Raw genomic sequence first — 15,823 nt, 5'->3', positions numbered from 1 at the left:
CGCGCCACCGCGTTGGTGTGTCTGTGTGTGTACCCAGACCTTGACACTGCCACACTGTGCAGAGTGCTGATGACCGAGGCGACGGCCAGGAGCTCAGGCCCACCCTGCCTGCCCTGCCGTTGCCTTGAGGCTAAATTACAATACCTGGTTCAATAACCGGAGTTTTAACAGCTGTCAAGATTTCGTAAGCTGCGATCGTAAAACCCATATCGACCATATCTTCGTCCCTTACACGATTTCCTTCTGCCCTTGCCACGATGACAGACAGAAAGTCATTTACAACCCACTTCTGTAGAGCGGTGCGCACAACTTTTCTCAGACACAACAAACTCCTTGCAAACTGTTTTTCATCCGACTCTTCACAGTGTACCCCTGGACTGCAATTACGGCAGCTTCTTTTGGCTAATTTAATCTGCCACGCGCGCCATTCGTCTTGCAGGCGGATACTGTTTCGCACTGCCGGCGAGACGGCGCAGCGCCGCGCAGCGCCAATCGGCCCGAGTAGTGTAGTGCCCTTGGAGCGGCAGAGGCGCGAGTGCCAGCACACACTCGCCAAAAGCAGAAGGTTTGTTTCTTAATTCAATTTTGGGTCGGAATTTAAGAGGCGGGCGTTGAGGGCTTCGGGACACGAGTTTGTACAGGTGTACCGGCGCGGTATCAGCTAGGCCCGTGCTGAGCCGGGAATGCCAGTCGCCGCGGCGGGGCGGGGCGGGGCGGGGCGGGGCGGGGCGGGGCGGGGCGCGGTGCACGCGGGCGTCGCGGTGCTTCGGCCGCAGGACTAGCGACGCCGACGACGCCGACGGCCAAGCTGCCGTGCGCGCTGCGCGCCGTGCCGCAGTGGCGTCCGAAGCACGGCGACGAACCTCCTGGCGTCTGGCGCGGCTGTCGCGGCTGGCGCGTCTGGCTGCGAGTCGCGAGCGCCTCGTCGCGTGTCCACGTCGCGGTGCCCCGCGCGTCGTCTCCCCGCGCCGCGTGGACGAGACGACCGTTCCAACGGTGTCGCGCGTGCGGTGTTCCGAGGCCTTATCACCACAGTGCAGTGCTATACGAAGGAAAATCCCGGAAAAAAGTGAATTGTGACGTGAACACCAAAGTGGCGTTTGACAGCCGAGATTCACGACAGTGGCGGCATCTTACCTGTGTCCTTAACGTCGTGAGGAGCCCGGACGTCTGTGACGTCACGGCCCCAGCGGTCGCCGCGAGTACGCCGGCGATATCTTGAGTGCGCCTCAGGCTGCGATGTGTCAGGTGGCCGCGTTCTAGAAGACGTCAAATCAGCTCGCCTGCCTGCCAGCCTGCCTGCCCGCCTGCGACTCGACGATTCGAGTGGACGGGACTGCGCTATCGAAGCGATAATGAGTGACTCGCGAAATCAACAATTGCCGGAATAACCGGCAAAAATTCCGCTCCGAGGAGAGTGTCTTAGAGGTGCTGCACGGCGGTGTTGTTGTTGTTGTGCAAAAAGTGGCCGTGTGTTGGCGGCAGTGTAGTGGTGTGTGTGTGTGTCGTGCAGGGCAGGATATTGCTAGTGTTGTTGTGGCCGGCAGGGAAGGCCATATGGTGTTTGGATTACCTCTTCGAGACAACACCAGAAGCGCGATCTGTCGGAGCCCGTTGAAAACCGTGAGTATTGGGTGACAGGGCGTCGTCGCAAAAAAAAAGGAGTTACTAAACGCTTGGCCTTGACCATCTTCCCCGCTCGACAGCGTCTTGATGCGACTCGGCAGCTCCGGTTTCCTGCTGAAAGTGCCGGGACGCCGACGAAACACACTGTTCCTGTTGCCCCGAGGAGAACCGTCCTCAGCACCGATACACGGCAAAGAAACGCAAATTAAACGCATGGCTCTGTTTTGGCTTGCTTGCGACGCGTCGCTGGGCGGCGGCGGGCTGCGCGACTGTACCGCACGACATCATCATGCCGCCAACTATTGTACCGCCGCTAATTGCCGCGGGCGGGGCGGGGCGGGGCGGGCTGGACTGCGCACAACAATTATGGCGCGAATCATTCCGCTCTTTTGTCGTGGACTCCGCCAACCCACACACACACTCACATAATTCCCTCGCACGGCCGCGCGGTCGTAGTTTGCTTCATTTCATATTTGCCGCTCTCCGGCGATGCGAACCGACGGCCGACGCAGCAAGTTGAGGGAAATTTAGGATGCTGCGCGGCCGGGCCGGCCGCTTCTCTGGCCGGTAAATCCTGCTTTTCACGTGGCGCTCGCACCGCCGCGCCGCAACGCGCCGCAACGCCGCTGTTTTGATGTGACTCATGTGTTCGGTGCGGGAAGTTGGGAAGTGAGCGCCCTGCCTTACGGTGTGGCGGCGTGGCGGCGTGGGGTAGGGCCTCGCCGGCCTCGCCGGGCCTCGCAAAGATAGCGATCTTTGGCCGTGTCTCAGCGCCGCCCCGCCGCCCCGGCCGGCGAGAAGCAGGCCTCGGGGCCCTTGGGGGGGGCCCTTCGGGGAGGCCGTGGGGTCGTTAGGCGGAAGCAGCCCCCTTGCGCGACAACCGTTAATGCACGACGGAGCTTGACGTGTTCGCGGGGTCACCGCCAGACCGGCCAGCCCGGCCAGCCCGGCCTGCAGGCGACACGCCACGCCCGGCACGCCCCTTCGCCATCGCGTGCTGCTATGACGTCACTTCAGACTGTCGATCACTGCCGATCAAAGACCAGTTCACAGACGGGAAAAAAACGGAGCCAAACGCTGTGATACCGTGCCGGCGTGGCCTCGGGACGGCCGGCAGATCTGGCTGGCTGGCCGGATTTGCGGTCCGGGCGGCGGTGCCAGTGTGCTGCATCCCTCTATAGGCTCAGCAACGACACCCCCCCCTCTCTCCCCCGGCAGTAGTGCAATGCAACCAAGCGCATGGGCGCGCTCGCACGCGCACACACACACGCCCGACAACACACACAGACACACACACACAGAGGCACACGTTAACGGGAAACCTTTACGACCAGAGTATAGGGCCGGTCGATCCTGGACCCTTCCCCCACCCCCCGCCTTAATTTCCGCTCTCTTCCACACAGGGCGTCCCCGGCGGTCCCCGGCGGTCCCCGGGCCCAGGCTGCGCGAGGCTGCGCGAGGCTGCGCGAGGCTGCGCGAGGCTGCGCGAGGCTGCGCGAGGCTGCGCGAGGCTGCGCGAGGCTGCGCGTCCCTCTGGGTTGCGGCCGCTGCGGCGCCCGATGTATCCCCCTCCACCCTGTCGTCGTCTGGGGCGGTTAACAAATTCAGAATCCCGCGCCGGGCCACCACCACACTCCGAAGTTCACACACTTGCGAGTCCGCGGCTTGCGAGCACACACTTGCAAAGTACTGCATAGTACTTGGCAAAAGCGTACTTGAGGTGTTGTGGGTTTGCATGGGGCCGAAAAGAGGCCCTTGTAAGAAGTGTGTGCTTTGATCTGCATGATTTGTAGTGTACTGGCGCGTGGACTCCATCGCGGAGCCCAGGCCAGGGCCAGGCAGCTCGCATTGGCGTGCATTGCAGATACGGCCGGACTGGCTGTCCCGCAGCCCGCAGCCCGCACCCGCAGCCATTGTGGCCACACAGGCTGGTTGACATGCGTGCAGCCTTTTATGTGCGACACATGTCACTTCCGTATGGGCTTCCATTGGCGCGTCGCGATCGGACCGGCCGGGGAGGGGGAGGGGGAGGGCGCTGTCCGGCGCCGCGACGCCGCTGTAGTATCTCGCGCGAAACGGCTCGGCCTTCAATGGCCATCCTTCTCCATTCCTGATAAGCCGTAAAAAGGGACTAGAGGGACTCGCCTTGACCGTGGGGCCGCGGGGGCAGCGTGCGCCTCGCCTCGCGACCACCGCGACGACGAAGTGGCCGAGGCGAGGGCCGCGGTAACGGCCGTCGCGACGTCGGCCACGCCCCGCGACTGACCGCAAGGTCGAGGCCGCGCGTTGCACTCAAAGCAAAATAAACTGTCTCTTCGTTTCCAAGACGTTTTTCATTTTGTTTGTTTCAAATCCGCTACTACCGAGGGAATCCTGACGGCGCCCTTTCGACTTGCAGCCAGGGGCGCCGGGCCAGCGGACTGACAGCGAGCAGACTGACGGCCGAGCCTGGCCAAGCCGCAACTAACACGAGTCGAGAGACATGCTAACGCTCTGCCCGGCTCGGCCTGGCTCTGTCTGCCTCCACAGCGACTTGAAGCCTTCAAGCTTTTTGGCGGTTGTCAGAGCGTGGCGCGGACCGGCCGCGCGCGGAGGGGGAGGGGGCGAGTTGTTCTCGTGCCTCATCAGCGTTAGATGAGGTATAAATAGGCGGTTGCTTTAGCCGCGGCCCCCGCCCGCCCCCGTCCGCCCCCCTACCCACCCCGCCCTTCGGGATGGCCTGGCCCGGCGCGCGCTCTGCCGCTCCGCCGCTCCATGGAGTCGGCATGTAGCACGCTTCACGCTTCGGGGCGCGGAGATCGAGATGAGATCGAAAGTCAGGGCCGTCAGGGCGGCCGGGGAAAAATGCGGCCACGGCGCGGCGCGGGGCAGGTGCGCCCCCTTCCCCTCCCCCTCCCCCAATCCTCGTCCTCCACCGGCACGATAAATCACACGTAAAGACTCGGCGCCCCTCCCGGCCCTCTCCCCGGCCCGGCCGACCACTTCCTGGGCTTCCTTTCTTCCAGCGAGTCCTCCAAGAAGTCCCCTCGCAAGGTGGTGCGGCGCGTTGCGGTGGTGTGGTGGTCGCCCCGCCCCGCCGCCCCGCCCCGCCCTGGTACGCCCCGGCCGCCGCCGCGCGTTCGGCACACACATATTGAGTTGGTTATTGTTTGCGACGGCGTGTGAGATGAACCAGGCTGTCGCCAAGGCGTCGTGGCAGTGGGCGGCGCGGGGTGGCCGGGGGGGTGATAAGCCCTTATCGCACGGCCCACGCGATAACGCTTTTAATTTGGCCGAAGCGGCGACCTTCCGCCAAAGTTATCATCGTCCTTAAGGACTCATCAAGGATGGGGCGGCCGGCTCAGGCCAGCCCTCCAGCCACCCCTTCAGCCCCCAGGCCCCGGCCGGCCTCGGCCCGCAGGTCGCCCCCGGCTTTGACAGTGCCTTGCACTCCCCAGTGCCCCAGTGGGTCCAGACGGAAGACCGGCTCAGGCAGACCCGTTCCAGACCAGATTGAATACTACTCCGACGGTGTGTGATCGATCGATTCCTCGTTCGAGGAACAAATATTCGCGTCCGACGGCCGCCTGCGGTGTAACGTGTCACCCCAGTAAGGACGGCCATGTCCCGTTTTGCAGGCCAGGTCTCGTTTTCCCTAAACGGCATACGATCAGTTGTGGTCTAGCCCGTAATGGTAATGGTAACGATGGGTAGGCACCACGGGTGCTCGCACGTGCGGCGGGCTTGCCTACCAAGCCGGGCGGCTCGTGGCGCACAATTTTTTTTTTGCGGTTTTGGAGATTATTTTTGTAAACGTCTGGAGGCAAAAAATCATGCATGTGTCAACTGAAATGCGAAACTCAATTTTTAATTTAAGTTATCCAATTGTATGACGTTTTTTTTTTAAATTCCTTAACCGTTAGCGAGACGAGCACCCAAAATCTCAATAAATGTTAAGTTTGCTGTAGGCGGCTGGAGGTGCGCTCTGGAGGCGCACTGTCCTCGCGCCCGGCGCGAATTTCGTTAATCCAGACCGTGCCGCGTAGGCCGCCCCGCCTCGCCCCGCCACCCTCTTGCAGGCCGCCGCGCCGCGCAGCGCCGCGCACCACACAGCACGCCGAGTCATTAATCTGTGTCGCCACCAACGTGCCACCTGCGCCGGCGTATTGTTCGCTTGCCAAGGGCCGCCGCGAGTGTGAGCGTGTGTGCGAGCGTGTGGGGGCGTGTGTGTGTGTGTGTGTGTGTGTGTGTGCGCGAGGGGAGTTGCCAATGCGAGGACGGCAGCGACTCTGTAGCCACCACTGTTAATCCATCAGCACGCCTCTCACCATTGATTACAGACGAGTCGAGTAATTGTGGGCTAATCGCCCAAGGACACGCGTCAGCGCGACAGCGCGTCGGCGGCCACGCGTCTTGCCTCCCAAATGGTACAAAGACGCCCTCGGCGGGGGATTTTCCTCGTTGCGAGTTGTCTGGACACGGGTGCAGCGCCCCCTCTCTCTGTAGCCCGCGAACTGTTGGACGGGACTGCGCTGCTTCCCCATGCTTCGCCACGCCTCTCCGATGAACCGCGCGAAGGTTGTTTACGTTTCCTGCTGGAGATTACTTTGACCGAATCCACAAAGCGACTACATACATAGTTGCTGCTCTCCGCTCTGGGGGCGGCGGAGCCGGGGGGGGGGGGGGGGGGGTTGTAATGCCGTGGGAAGAGACTGCGCCAGACCGCACGTGCGTCGGCGTCGAGAGGGTGTGTTTGTGTGTGTGCGTGCGATAAAGAAAGAGAGAAAGAAGGAGACGGTGAGATAGAGGGCAGGCAGAGCGGGCGGTTCGTCGTCTCCACTGTCAAAATATACCGCGAGGAACAAAAGGATTATCGATCCTTGCCTTTGTTCACCGCCCGACGCCTTGCTGTTGATCAGGAACTAGAAAAGAAAGCCACATCAATAATGGTTCGTGCTTCTTGGTGTTCATAATATTCATAGGTATTCATTTTCTCTGGACACTTAGATGGCGAGTGATTTACCCTCTTCGGTATTTTGTTTGTTAGGTCTTTTCATGAGGGAAGTGTAAACTGGATCCTGACGACGGTTGACACGCGCGGCCGCTGTCGGGGAGAGGAGGGAGAGGAGGGGTGAAGGGAGGGGGGGGGGGCAGGGCACTGCCAGGGCGCCACTCACCGGCCGGTAATTGGACAATGATTCGAGTTAGCTACCGCCCGCCCCGCCGCGCCCGGCCGCCCCACCCCACGCCGCCCCGCGAGCCTCCTCGCTGAATGTACAGTGGCAGCAGCGGGCGCGCGAAAAGCTGACGACGGCACGCGTCAACGCCGAGCGTGCGGAGATCACGTTCGCACCCACCCACACACTGTGCGCCACGCCGCCACGCCCCTAGCGCCTCTAGTCTCCGCCAGGCAGTCCACCCGTCGCGAGTGAGCTGCCTGCCTGCCTGCCTGCCTGCCTGCCTGCCTGCCTGCCTGGCTGCCTGTCTGCCTGCCTGCCTGGCTGCCTGGCTGCCTGCCTGCCTGCCTGTCTGCCTGCCTGTCTGCCTGCCTGCCTGCCTGCCTGTCTGCCTGCCTGCCTGCCTGCCTGCCTGCCTGTCTGCCTGCCTGCCTGTCTGCCTGCCTGTCTGTCGGTCGTTAATCAGCAATGAGAAGGCAGGGAAAAGTTGGCGCGTTTGGCGCGCGGCAGCGCATGCAGGCCCATAGCAACGCCATTTCCCCGTATATCTCCTTTATCGGACTACCAATTGGGCTCGAGACGCGCCGCGCGCCGCGCACCGCCACTGCAGCGGGGGCGCGATGGATGGGATGGATGGCCCGGCCGTGGACAAGTAGTGGGGCGGCGCGCCCCGGCGCCCCGGAGCGGGGTGTGAGATAAGTAGCCCTGGGGCGGCCGATCCCCAGTCCTCCGCATCATGAACCCACCCCACCCCCACCCCCGCGGTCCCAGCCCAGCCCCGTCTCCGAGGCGCAGTGGCCTGCCACGGCCCGCACGGCCTGCCATGGCCTGATTGGCGGCCGCGGCGTGGTGGCGGTAACAAACGGTCCGGAGTCGGTAACAGATTGGTGTCACCTCGCGTGGCGGCCGTGACGCCGAGACCGTGACGCCCCGGCAGCGCCGCCAGCCGGCCCAAAAGGCCCAAAACTGAAAGGGGCGCCAGAAGTTAGCTCGCCCTGCTCGAGCTCGACGAGTCTCTGAGGACGCGTTCCCAAGGACGAGTCCTCCCCAGGGCAGGTGGAAATGACAGAGCCACCGCGCGCCTCCTTTCTCTCACGCTCTTCGGGGGCGAGCAGCACAGCGCACTAACGATGGCCGTGTCTGTTGCAGCGTGCGGCGCGCCGGGCCGACATGCCCCCAGGATGACGCTGAGCAGCCAACTGGGGGCGTCCATCGGGACGTCCATCGGGACGTCCATCGGGGCGTCCATCGGGGCGGCCTCCAGCATGGGTGGGCCGCACCAGCAGGCGCCGCGCGCGCGCAAGCGCGTCACCGTCGTGCCGCCGGAGCCCCTGGTCAACGGGCACCGCGACCACGCCGACGACGCCGGGCTGGCGCACGGCCTCAAGAAGAAGCTGTCCAGCCTGATCCGCAGCACGGGTGACCTCTCCAACAACGTGTACGCCGCGCTGGACGAGACCGCCATCACGTTCGTGCGCACGCTCAGCCTGCGCCACCGCCGCAAGAAGAAGATCAGCTCGCAGTGGACGAGCTACACGGGCAGCTCGCTCGACGAGGACGCCGCCAGCGAGGCCGGCTCCTCGGGCGCCGAGTCCCGCGTCGGCTCCACGCTGTCCCTGGCGGACGACGCGACGGCCAAGCGCACGAGGACCTTGAGCGCGCCGCTGCGCCGCACGCTCAGCTTCGCGGAGGCCGAGAGCGTGGCCGCCGTGACCATGCGGCAGCGCTCCGGCAGCCACAGCGAGTTCACCGACTTCAGGCACTCCATGAGCTCCTTCCCGATGGAGAACGCCCTGCGGCGCCACGAGCGCAGGCACAGCCGCTCCAGGGAGCACATGCACTCCGCCTGGAGCACCTCGCTCACCTCGCTGCAGGAGGGCGTCATCGCGGAGGAGGGGCTGAGCCTCCACGGCGGCAGTGGCGGCAGCGTGGGCACGCTCACGTCCACGCTCAGGGGCAGCCACGGCAGCCTGCTGGACCGCCGCGACGCCGAGGTGGATGAGGTGAGTGAAAAAGGGGGGGGGGCGTTATCGGGGCAGCCTCTCGACGCGGTGGCCGCGCTATCGCCGACATCAAAGGGCTGCCGGCGACGACGGCACGGCGGCACGGCGACGCCAAGACGAATGATACAGCACGGCGCAACACCCCGCGCTGTTCGATGGCTCGTGACGCAGCGTTACACGGGGCACTCTCCGCCGATTAGGCCCAAGCTGAGGACCACCCCCGCCACCCCCGCGCGGGGCCCGGATTCAAAGCCCACGCACCTTGTCAAGTTTTCATTTTCGTAAATTAGTTTTTATTTGTATTTTGTTTTTATCACTGTTCTTTTCCGAATGGGAGGCACGACGTCCGGCCCGGCTGAGCCAATTTGGCGTGATTGCGGCGCTGGCATTCATCAAGGCACGCTGATAACACGCGCCTCCATTCGGGGGGCAAAGGCTTCATTTCCGGAAGGGCCACCGTGCCGTGACGAGCCGAGCCGTGGGGGATTCTTTAATTATTGTGACTGCACGACACGGCATCGCGCCGCCCTGGCGCCTCCCTGCCGTCCTTTATCACCGCCTCCACGACCTCCACCAGCGCGAGCCGCGAGTCGCGAGCAGCCGGAGGCGGGGAGGAGAGGGGGGGGGGGCGAACGCCGCGGCGGATCCCCGCTTGCTTCGCGCCGAACAAGGAACTGGCGCGCGCCCCGCTCCACTCCACACCACTTGACCTCCATCAGGGTCCGCCGAACGCGTTGCCCCCGCGAACCCCAGCTGGCACCACGCACTGCCGTGCACGTTCCGCAGCCACGCATTCCTATTGACAAGATGACGCGGTAAAAAAAATCTCATTCAACGAACGTTAATGAAAGCAGATGATCCATCGCGTTTCACAACTTCTGTGATAGCCGAGAGGTTAGAGACGTGGGATCGAGTTAGGCCGGCGTTCGAATACCAGCGTCACAAAAGTTTTTTCGACTTGCTATCCTAAGGGTGGTGGTTCGAGGCCATGAGAGCGGAGCCGTGTGCAACAGGCCCACATGCCGGAGGTTCGACTCCTAACAAATATTTCCATTTAATTTTACTGCCTCACCCAGTGCGGTTCAAACCCGTAAACGTGAGCCCGCTCCGAGCATGGGACGTGGTGGTCCAGGGAGTAGAGGCGTCGGTTCTCAGTGCTAGGGTCGGCGGTTCGACTCCCCCAACTTCTTGCGAAATTTTGACCGGGTCGGTCGAGTCCTGTTGCGTCAAGAACCCACCTCACGCCGATCCCCTCATCATGGGCCGTGGTGGCCGAGAGCGTAAAGTCGTGTGATCCCGATGGCGGGGTCCGAGGATCGAATCTCATGATTTCATTACATTTTTCGACCGCCTTCCTCCCAGTGCAACTCAAACCCGTCGTCCAACACGCTGCCAGACGTACAAGCGTGATAGCGTAGTGGTCAGAGTCACATTCACCTGGCCACTCCGCTGTGGGTGTCTAAAAAGCAATCCGCTTCGGCGGGTTGGCCTCGGCACTGGAGCGATGGCGTATTTGATCCATCAATCCAGACCACCCGGTGTGTGGTTGCGGGTGGTGCCTCCTTGACTTGTCGGGGAGGCGATGATAAGTCCTTTGAAGCTGGCCTAAAACGCTGTATGTTCGGTACGGGAGCGCCGGACAGTGGGGGTACCATGGGGTACACAACCAACCCTACGAAAACAAGAAGCTCCCACCAAACCTCTTCTCTGTCTGAGTCTCTCTCTGTCTCTCTGTCGTCTCACTCTACGTCCCGCCCCTCAAAGAGCTTCGTACTGGGTGCTCTCACCCAGCTGCCTGAGCTTTGGGGTCCTACTGGGTCCCCCGGCGAACGCTTAGGGTCGCTGACGGGATTAACCCCAGGTACCTGATAGCACCGGTTCCCATCCCGAACACCGAAGTAAAGCAGGAGGCCTCCCCTTAAGACTGGGGAGGGGGTGTAGAGTTCAAATTTTTTCTTTTCCCTTTCAAATTTCTCGGTTAATACTCGTTTGGTTTCCTTATACGGGGTAGTATGCGGGCTCTGTGGGGTATGCTAGTGTGTGCTGCGGCACTGTCCTCTTGACGGCTTCCTCACGGCCCGCGTCGCGCCCGCGTCGTCGCGGTGGTCGCCACGGCCAGCGGCACGCCACGGCACCGCATAATGGTCTATTTTTGCTCTGCAGGTGGACGCGGCTCTGCAGGCCCCGCGCGCCGCCATTCACGGCACCCCGCCCTGGGCCCCGCCCCGCCGCGCAGGTGAGTACACTGTCCGGGCGGCACTGGCGCGCTTTCCCAGCCTTCCCCGTCGGTTTTCCCGGTTTTCCCGCCGCCACTCGGAACAACGTGATCAATCACGCCCCCCGGACGATGGACCCGGTGGAGTGCGGTGTGCGGTCCCGGAGGACGGCGGCAGGCGGCGGCCTTCCTGCTTAATTTTTCATACTCCACACGACACGGCGGCCGGGCGGCCGGGCGGCCCCACGGCCAAGTTTGGCGGCGCATGCATCATTCTCCATTAGGCGGCGTGAGGCTCGCCGTGAGGCCCACCGTGAGGCTGCACCGCTTGCGGGACTTTATTGGCTGAGCGATGGAGCCGGGTCAAGCACGCCGAGCAGGTGTACCAAAGGCGGCGGCCGGCCTCTTCGTTTGGTGGACTAGCGCGGGAGGGGGAAGGGGAGGGGCGCTTCGTCGGGGCCTACACAATTAAAATCTCGCAGATCATTCGGCGTGCTAACTCGTTTCGATAATGAAGTCAGTTGTGCTCCGCTGTGTAGTGCCACACTTTCGCGAATCGTTTACAACGCGCGAGGATGACCCAGGCCGAGCTGGCCGTCGGACTGTCGGGCGGACACGTCCTTACTTCCTCATCGTTCATTGTTACCCTGGCCGTCCTACGGCCCTGCGGCCCGGCGGCCCTGCGGGGCGGCCCGGGGTAGGCCGCAGCGGGCCGCGCGGAGGGAAGCAGGGGCGGAGGGGAGGGGAGGGGTTGTCGCGACCCCCGGCTGCCCTGGGCCGTCATTAGGACTCCCCCGTCGCCCCAAATCCGGCGCACACACCGCCATGCCGTCGTCCTCGGCCCGCTTTCAACTTGGCCGACTTGGCCGCCGGAAGTAACCTTGGCGTCGGTAAACAGTGCCCTTTCTTGCCTTGTTCCAGGCCACCGCGGCTCGCTGCCCAACGTCGCGGCCTTCCCCGGACACCTCGACAGGTAAGGAGCTGACGACGGCCTCTGACGGCAGCCTCTGACGGTGCCCCGCCCCTACAAGCACGCTGCAATGGCGCTCTTTATCGCGGGGCGCACGCTTCCTGCACGCCACAGCCAGGCCACAGCCCCACCATCCCCTCCCCCGGGCCGCGCCGCCCGCGGGGTCGCATAAACCTGGATTTCGCGCGGCACCAGTTTATTGGCCGCTCTTGTGCACTTCGCAGGGAACGACCAGGAACGACGCGCCGCAAACGTCCGCGAACGCCTGGCCGCCAAGGCCGATGCCCTCCGGGTACCTCTTGGGGGTTCGGCTCGGGTTCGGCGCCCGCCGCGGCCTCGTCCATGTCGTCGGCAGCCTCGGGCAGCCTCTCTCCTGGCCGCGGGAAGCCGCTCACTGGCCGGCCTTCTCGAGGTGCTCCGAGTCTCGCCGCTTATCGCCGACGTGCTCGCGGCCCGCGGACCCCAGATTCCCGAAAGCAAACACACTAACCGCTTTATCTACGAGTCTACGGCACCGTTTTCGCTTTACTGGCTTTACGAGCGAGTGGCCCTGGTGGTCCCGGATGGCCCGCGCCGCTCCGCTCCGAGCACGCGGCACGCGCACTTGACTTGCTTTAGTTTTTGCCCGTCACGCGATGTGCGACACACGTGACACACACGTGACTCACAAAAGCCAAGGGCCGCCGAGACGAGATACAAGTGTAGGAGCCGTCCCATCCGCCAGCGACGGCTAACGACCTGGCGTCGTGCTGCTCCACGAACTCTTACCCTCGGCCTCCCCGTCGACGAGGCTCCCGCCTCTTTGCCTGTCCTCTGGAGCGGGCGGCGGCGCGGCCTCCGATGGAATATTCGAAGATAAAAGCAAAAAGGAAAAAAAAAACTGAAACAACAACTCTGTGGGTCGTACCGAGGACACCGACGTTGTGCCCTTCCCCTTCGTTTCCGATTGCAGCGTTGAAAGGGCCTGGGAAGGGCCGAGGGGCCTCGGAGGGAGGGGCGCGATCCAGTCAGCCCTGTTATGCCCCGGTGTGCACGACCTCCGGCACGGCCTCCAGCACGGCCTCCAGCACGGCCTCCAGCACGCCATCGGGTCACGGGTCACCGGCGGTGCTTTCCGGCGCCCCATTGCCGTCGTCCTGATGGCCGCCCCAACGAGGCGGTGACGTCATCGTCGGCCCCCCGGCCGTGCCCCCGGCCGTGCCTGCGGCCGGAAGGGTTGCCTGCCTCGCGGCGCCGGTCCACGATGTCCCCGACGTCCCCGACGTCCCCGACGTAGCGGCGGCAAGGCAAAACGGCGCAGTCGCGACCGCCGTGTAGTGCCGCGTCGCGTTTTGCCGTTTTGTTGGCAGCTGCCGCGCTGCCGCTCCGAAATGAGTCCGCCAGGTGCTCTAGCCATCCGCCGGCTTTACGCTTTATCATAAAATGGAAATTCACCGGGCTGGTTGCTGGTTCGAGTGCGGGGCGGAGCGCGGAGGGGTTGTGCACAGCAGCAGCAGTACCACGGCCCAGCACGGCGCAGCCTCGCCTAGCAGCAACGATCGCACGGGGAAAAGACAAAAACGAAACCCAGCGCTGACGCGTTGCACGGTCTTTGAATCACTGGGGAAGCCCTTGAAAAATAAAGGACCGTGGAGAGTGGAACGCCGGTCCCGAGAGACGGCTGGGTATCGACTCTGCTCTGCTCTCCGGGGTTGCAGTGGCGTGGCACTAGCGGGGCCCCATGCGGGCTGCGGCGCGGAGGCATGATGATGCTCGCCTGTTGGCCTCCCTTTCCCGCATCGCAAACACGACTTTACAGAATCTTGGGCCGACCCGACACGTTCCGTCCCGGCGGCCCCGGCCTGCCGTTCGGGCGTTCGGCTCAGCGCAAGGTTCACGTGGGAGAGTGTTTTGCTTCAAGGCCGGGTGGGCGCGCCTTGGGCACGCCGCGCGAGGGTTCGACCCGGGGCACGCCGGCAAAGTCCAGGGTCCATCCCCGGGCCGGGCGATACCTGAGGGCACCCAGGGGGGCCGCCACTCCTGGCCGGTCTGGGGCTGCCGGGGCACTCCAGGACCTCCAGGACCTTCAGGGGGTTCAAGGCGCATCCTTATAAAGCAGGCAGCGCGGATCAGCCCTCCAGGACGTAAAGACTGCCGCGGGCCTGGCTGCCAGCCTGGCTGAGCCATTGATCCCGTGACGTGTTGTAACTCGGCGGAGTAGCCTGAAACAACCACCCTTAGGCAGACCCGACCTGCCCGGGGCGCGAACGAAAATGCTTTCGCGTAGTTAGAGCTCCTTGGCCGCGGACGCATCGCGGCACCGAGGCGGCGCCCTGCCTCGCCCTGCCCCACCTTTGCGCGAGTCACTCGCACACGGTAATGGAATGACTGTGGGGAAGGGGGGCGGGAAGGCATGCATAGTAATTCGCCCCACTCCAGACGATTCCCAATCACCTCGTTCCTTTGTGGATATTATCGGCTGGGCCGCGGGTGGGGCGCGGCGCCGAAGTGGAGAGAGAGGGGGGGGGGGGGGTGAGTGTGTGCGAGGTCGTGAATGGCGGGCTGGCGGTGGCCGTGGAAGTGGCCGTAGTTTGCTAATTGGTGTGTGGGGGGCCTTCCCGGCCTCCCTCCAGCCCTGCAGACCGATTGTCGCTCTGTCCCTCTCGCACCCGCGCCATACCCCGTGAGTGCGAGAGAGACAGAGCAGCGAATCAGCCTGCCGTGGCCTGCGGTAATTGGCTGAGCGATGGTTCCTAATGTGTTGGCGGGGAGTGCGAGGCAGCGTGTGCTTGGGTCGTGGAATAGGGCGGTCTTGATGGCCGCCCGGCCGAGCCTCGACGCGGACGGGACGGACCAAGGGACGGACAGCGCCAAGTTTCGCCTTTCGCCGTCCGGGCCGCTGGCGCCGCCGGACCGCCCTCCAAAGGGCGCCAATCGTTTCGCAAAAGACGAGGGGCATTCTTGATAAACTTGGACTTCTATCCAGCGTCCTTGTCAAGCCCCCTCAAATTAAAACGATATTGCCGGGGTGGGGCGGGGAGGAGGCGGGGCCGGGACGGGACGCCTTTCAAAATATCGTTGTGCTCCGGGCGGCTGGCGGCCAGGCAGGCAGGCAGGCAGCCAGCCAGGCAGGCAGGCGGCCGAGGAGACGTGATCCTTGGCCTTCTAATAAAGAGGGCCGGCCCGGCGCGGCCTGCATAATGAATGAGGAGGTCACCCGACGGGGCGGGGCGGGAAACAAGGGTTCCTCCACGAGTGGATATGGATGTCCGTTCCCACTAGGTGACCTGCGGCAAACGAAAATTCCAGATTCCGAGCCGCCCAGAATTGTCTATTTCTGGGTTTTCGGAGAGACGGCTCGAACTTGGCGCGCGAAATACACCTTCCGCCGCAGGCAAGGCGCGCGAAAACCGAGTCAACGCTTGCCGAAGCGATGGCAGCGGCGCGACGTGCGTTTTTGTTTCGAAAGAAAAGCGTTTCGCGAGTGACCCGCGGGTCTTACGTGACACTCGTTCGCGGTGCTCTGATGTGTATTTCGCGGTGTGCCTGCAGCTACATGTCGTGTCTAATTTTATCCATTTGTGGTCAGTAGGTAAATGAAAGTCAGCCGTCGACCGAAACATAACCTCTACACTTTAAGACGCCAGCGCCGCCGCGGGAGGTATATATTTATTCCTACTTTTAAACCGTGTTAGCTAGAGGGGTGTAGTAAGCGAGCCGATTGTAGTTCGAACCAAGATCTTTAATCGGCTCGCTTACTATACCCTTCTAATTTCAACGGTTTAGCAGCTGTGGCAACATACCGTTCCGACTTCAGCGGCCGGGCTGCGTCTGCTGCTGGCCGTTTCGTGGGCCGTCGTCGAAAACCGGAGAG

General features: G+C 63.4%; 2 protein-coding genes across 4 annotated transcripts in view; both read left to right on the top strand.

The window, feature by feature from the left end:
• The first annotated feature begins 873 nt into the window (after positions 1 to 873).
• LOC117643037 lies at positions 874 to 12,011 on the top strand. The gene is made up of 3 exons (XM_034381675.1): positions 874 to 1,623; positions 7,932 to 8,785; positions 11,922 to 12,011. Exons 2-3 carry the CDS (start codon positions 7,964 to 7,966, stop codon positions 12,009 to 12,011), a joined length of 912 nt encoding a protein of 303 aa, XP_034237566.1. The 5' UTR covers positions 874 to 1,623; positions 7,932 to 7,963.
• The window catches only part of LOC117642868 (pleckstrin homology domain-containing family G member 5), a 60,029-nt gene continuing 55,158 nt past the window's right edge, over positions 10,953 to 15,823 (top strand). Inside the window, exons 1-2 of one of the 3 annotated variants that reach the window (XM_034381472.1) lie at positions 10,953 to 11,021; positions 11,922 to 11,973. Coding sequence is in view for 2 of the 3 variants with exons in the window: in XM_034381469.1 (XP_034237360.1) it covers positions 15,546 to 15,610 (65 nt within the window). In the remaining variant the exon portion in view is untranslated. Of the gene's footprint in view, positions 11,022 to 11,921; positions 11,974 to 15,368; positions 15,611 to 15,823 lie in introns of those variants that run through there. The other 2 variants (XM_034381469.1, XM_034381470.1) reach the window with 2 other exon arrangements.

Source organism: Thrips palmi, unplaced genomic scaffold, assembly GCF_012932325.1.
Source record: "Thrips palmi isolate BJ-2018 unplaced genomic scaffold, TpBJ-2018v1 HiC_scaffold_16, whole genome shotgun sequence".
Lineage (NCBI taxonomy): Eukaryota > Metazoa > Arthropoda > Insecta > Thysanoptera > Thripidae > Thrips > Thrips palmi.
The sequence above is the reverse complement of the archived record's forward strand: the minus strand, read 5'-3'. Positions and strand labels throughout refer to the sequence as shown.

What these genes read in the sequence shown, in the direction of transcription:
- LOC117643037 (XM_034381675.1), top strand. Translation starts at nt 7,964, where the DNA reads ATGACGCTGAGCAGCCAACTGGGGGCGTCCATCGGGACGTCCATCGGG. An exon ending in GCGACGCCGAGGTGGATGAG is followed by an intron (nt 8,786 to 11,921) that starts GTGAGTGAAAAA and finishes GCCTTGTTCCAG; the next exon opens with GCCACCGCGGCTCGCTGCCC.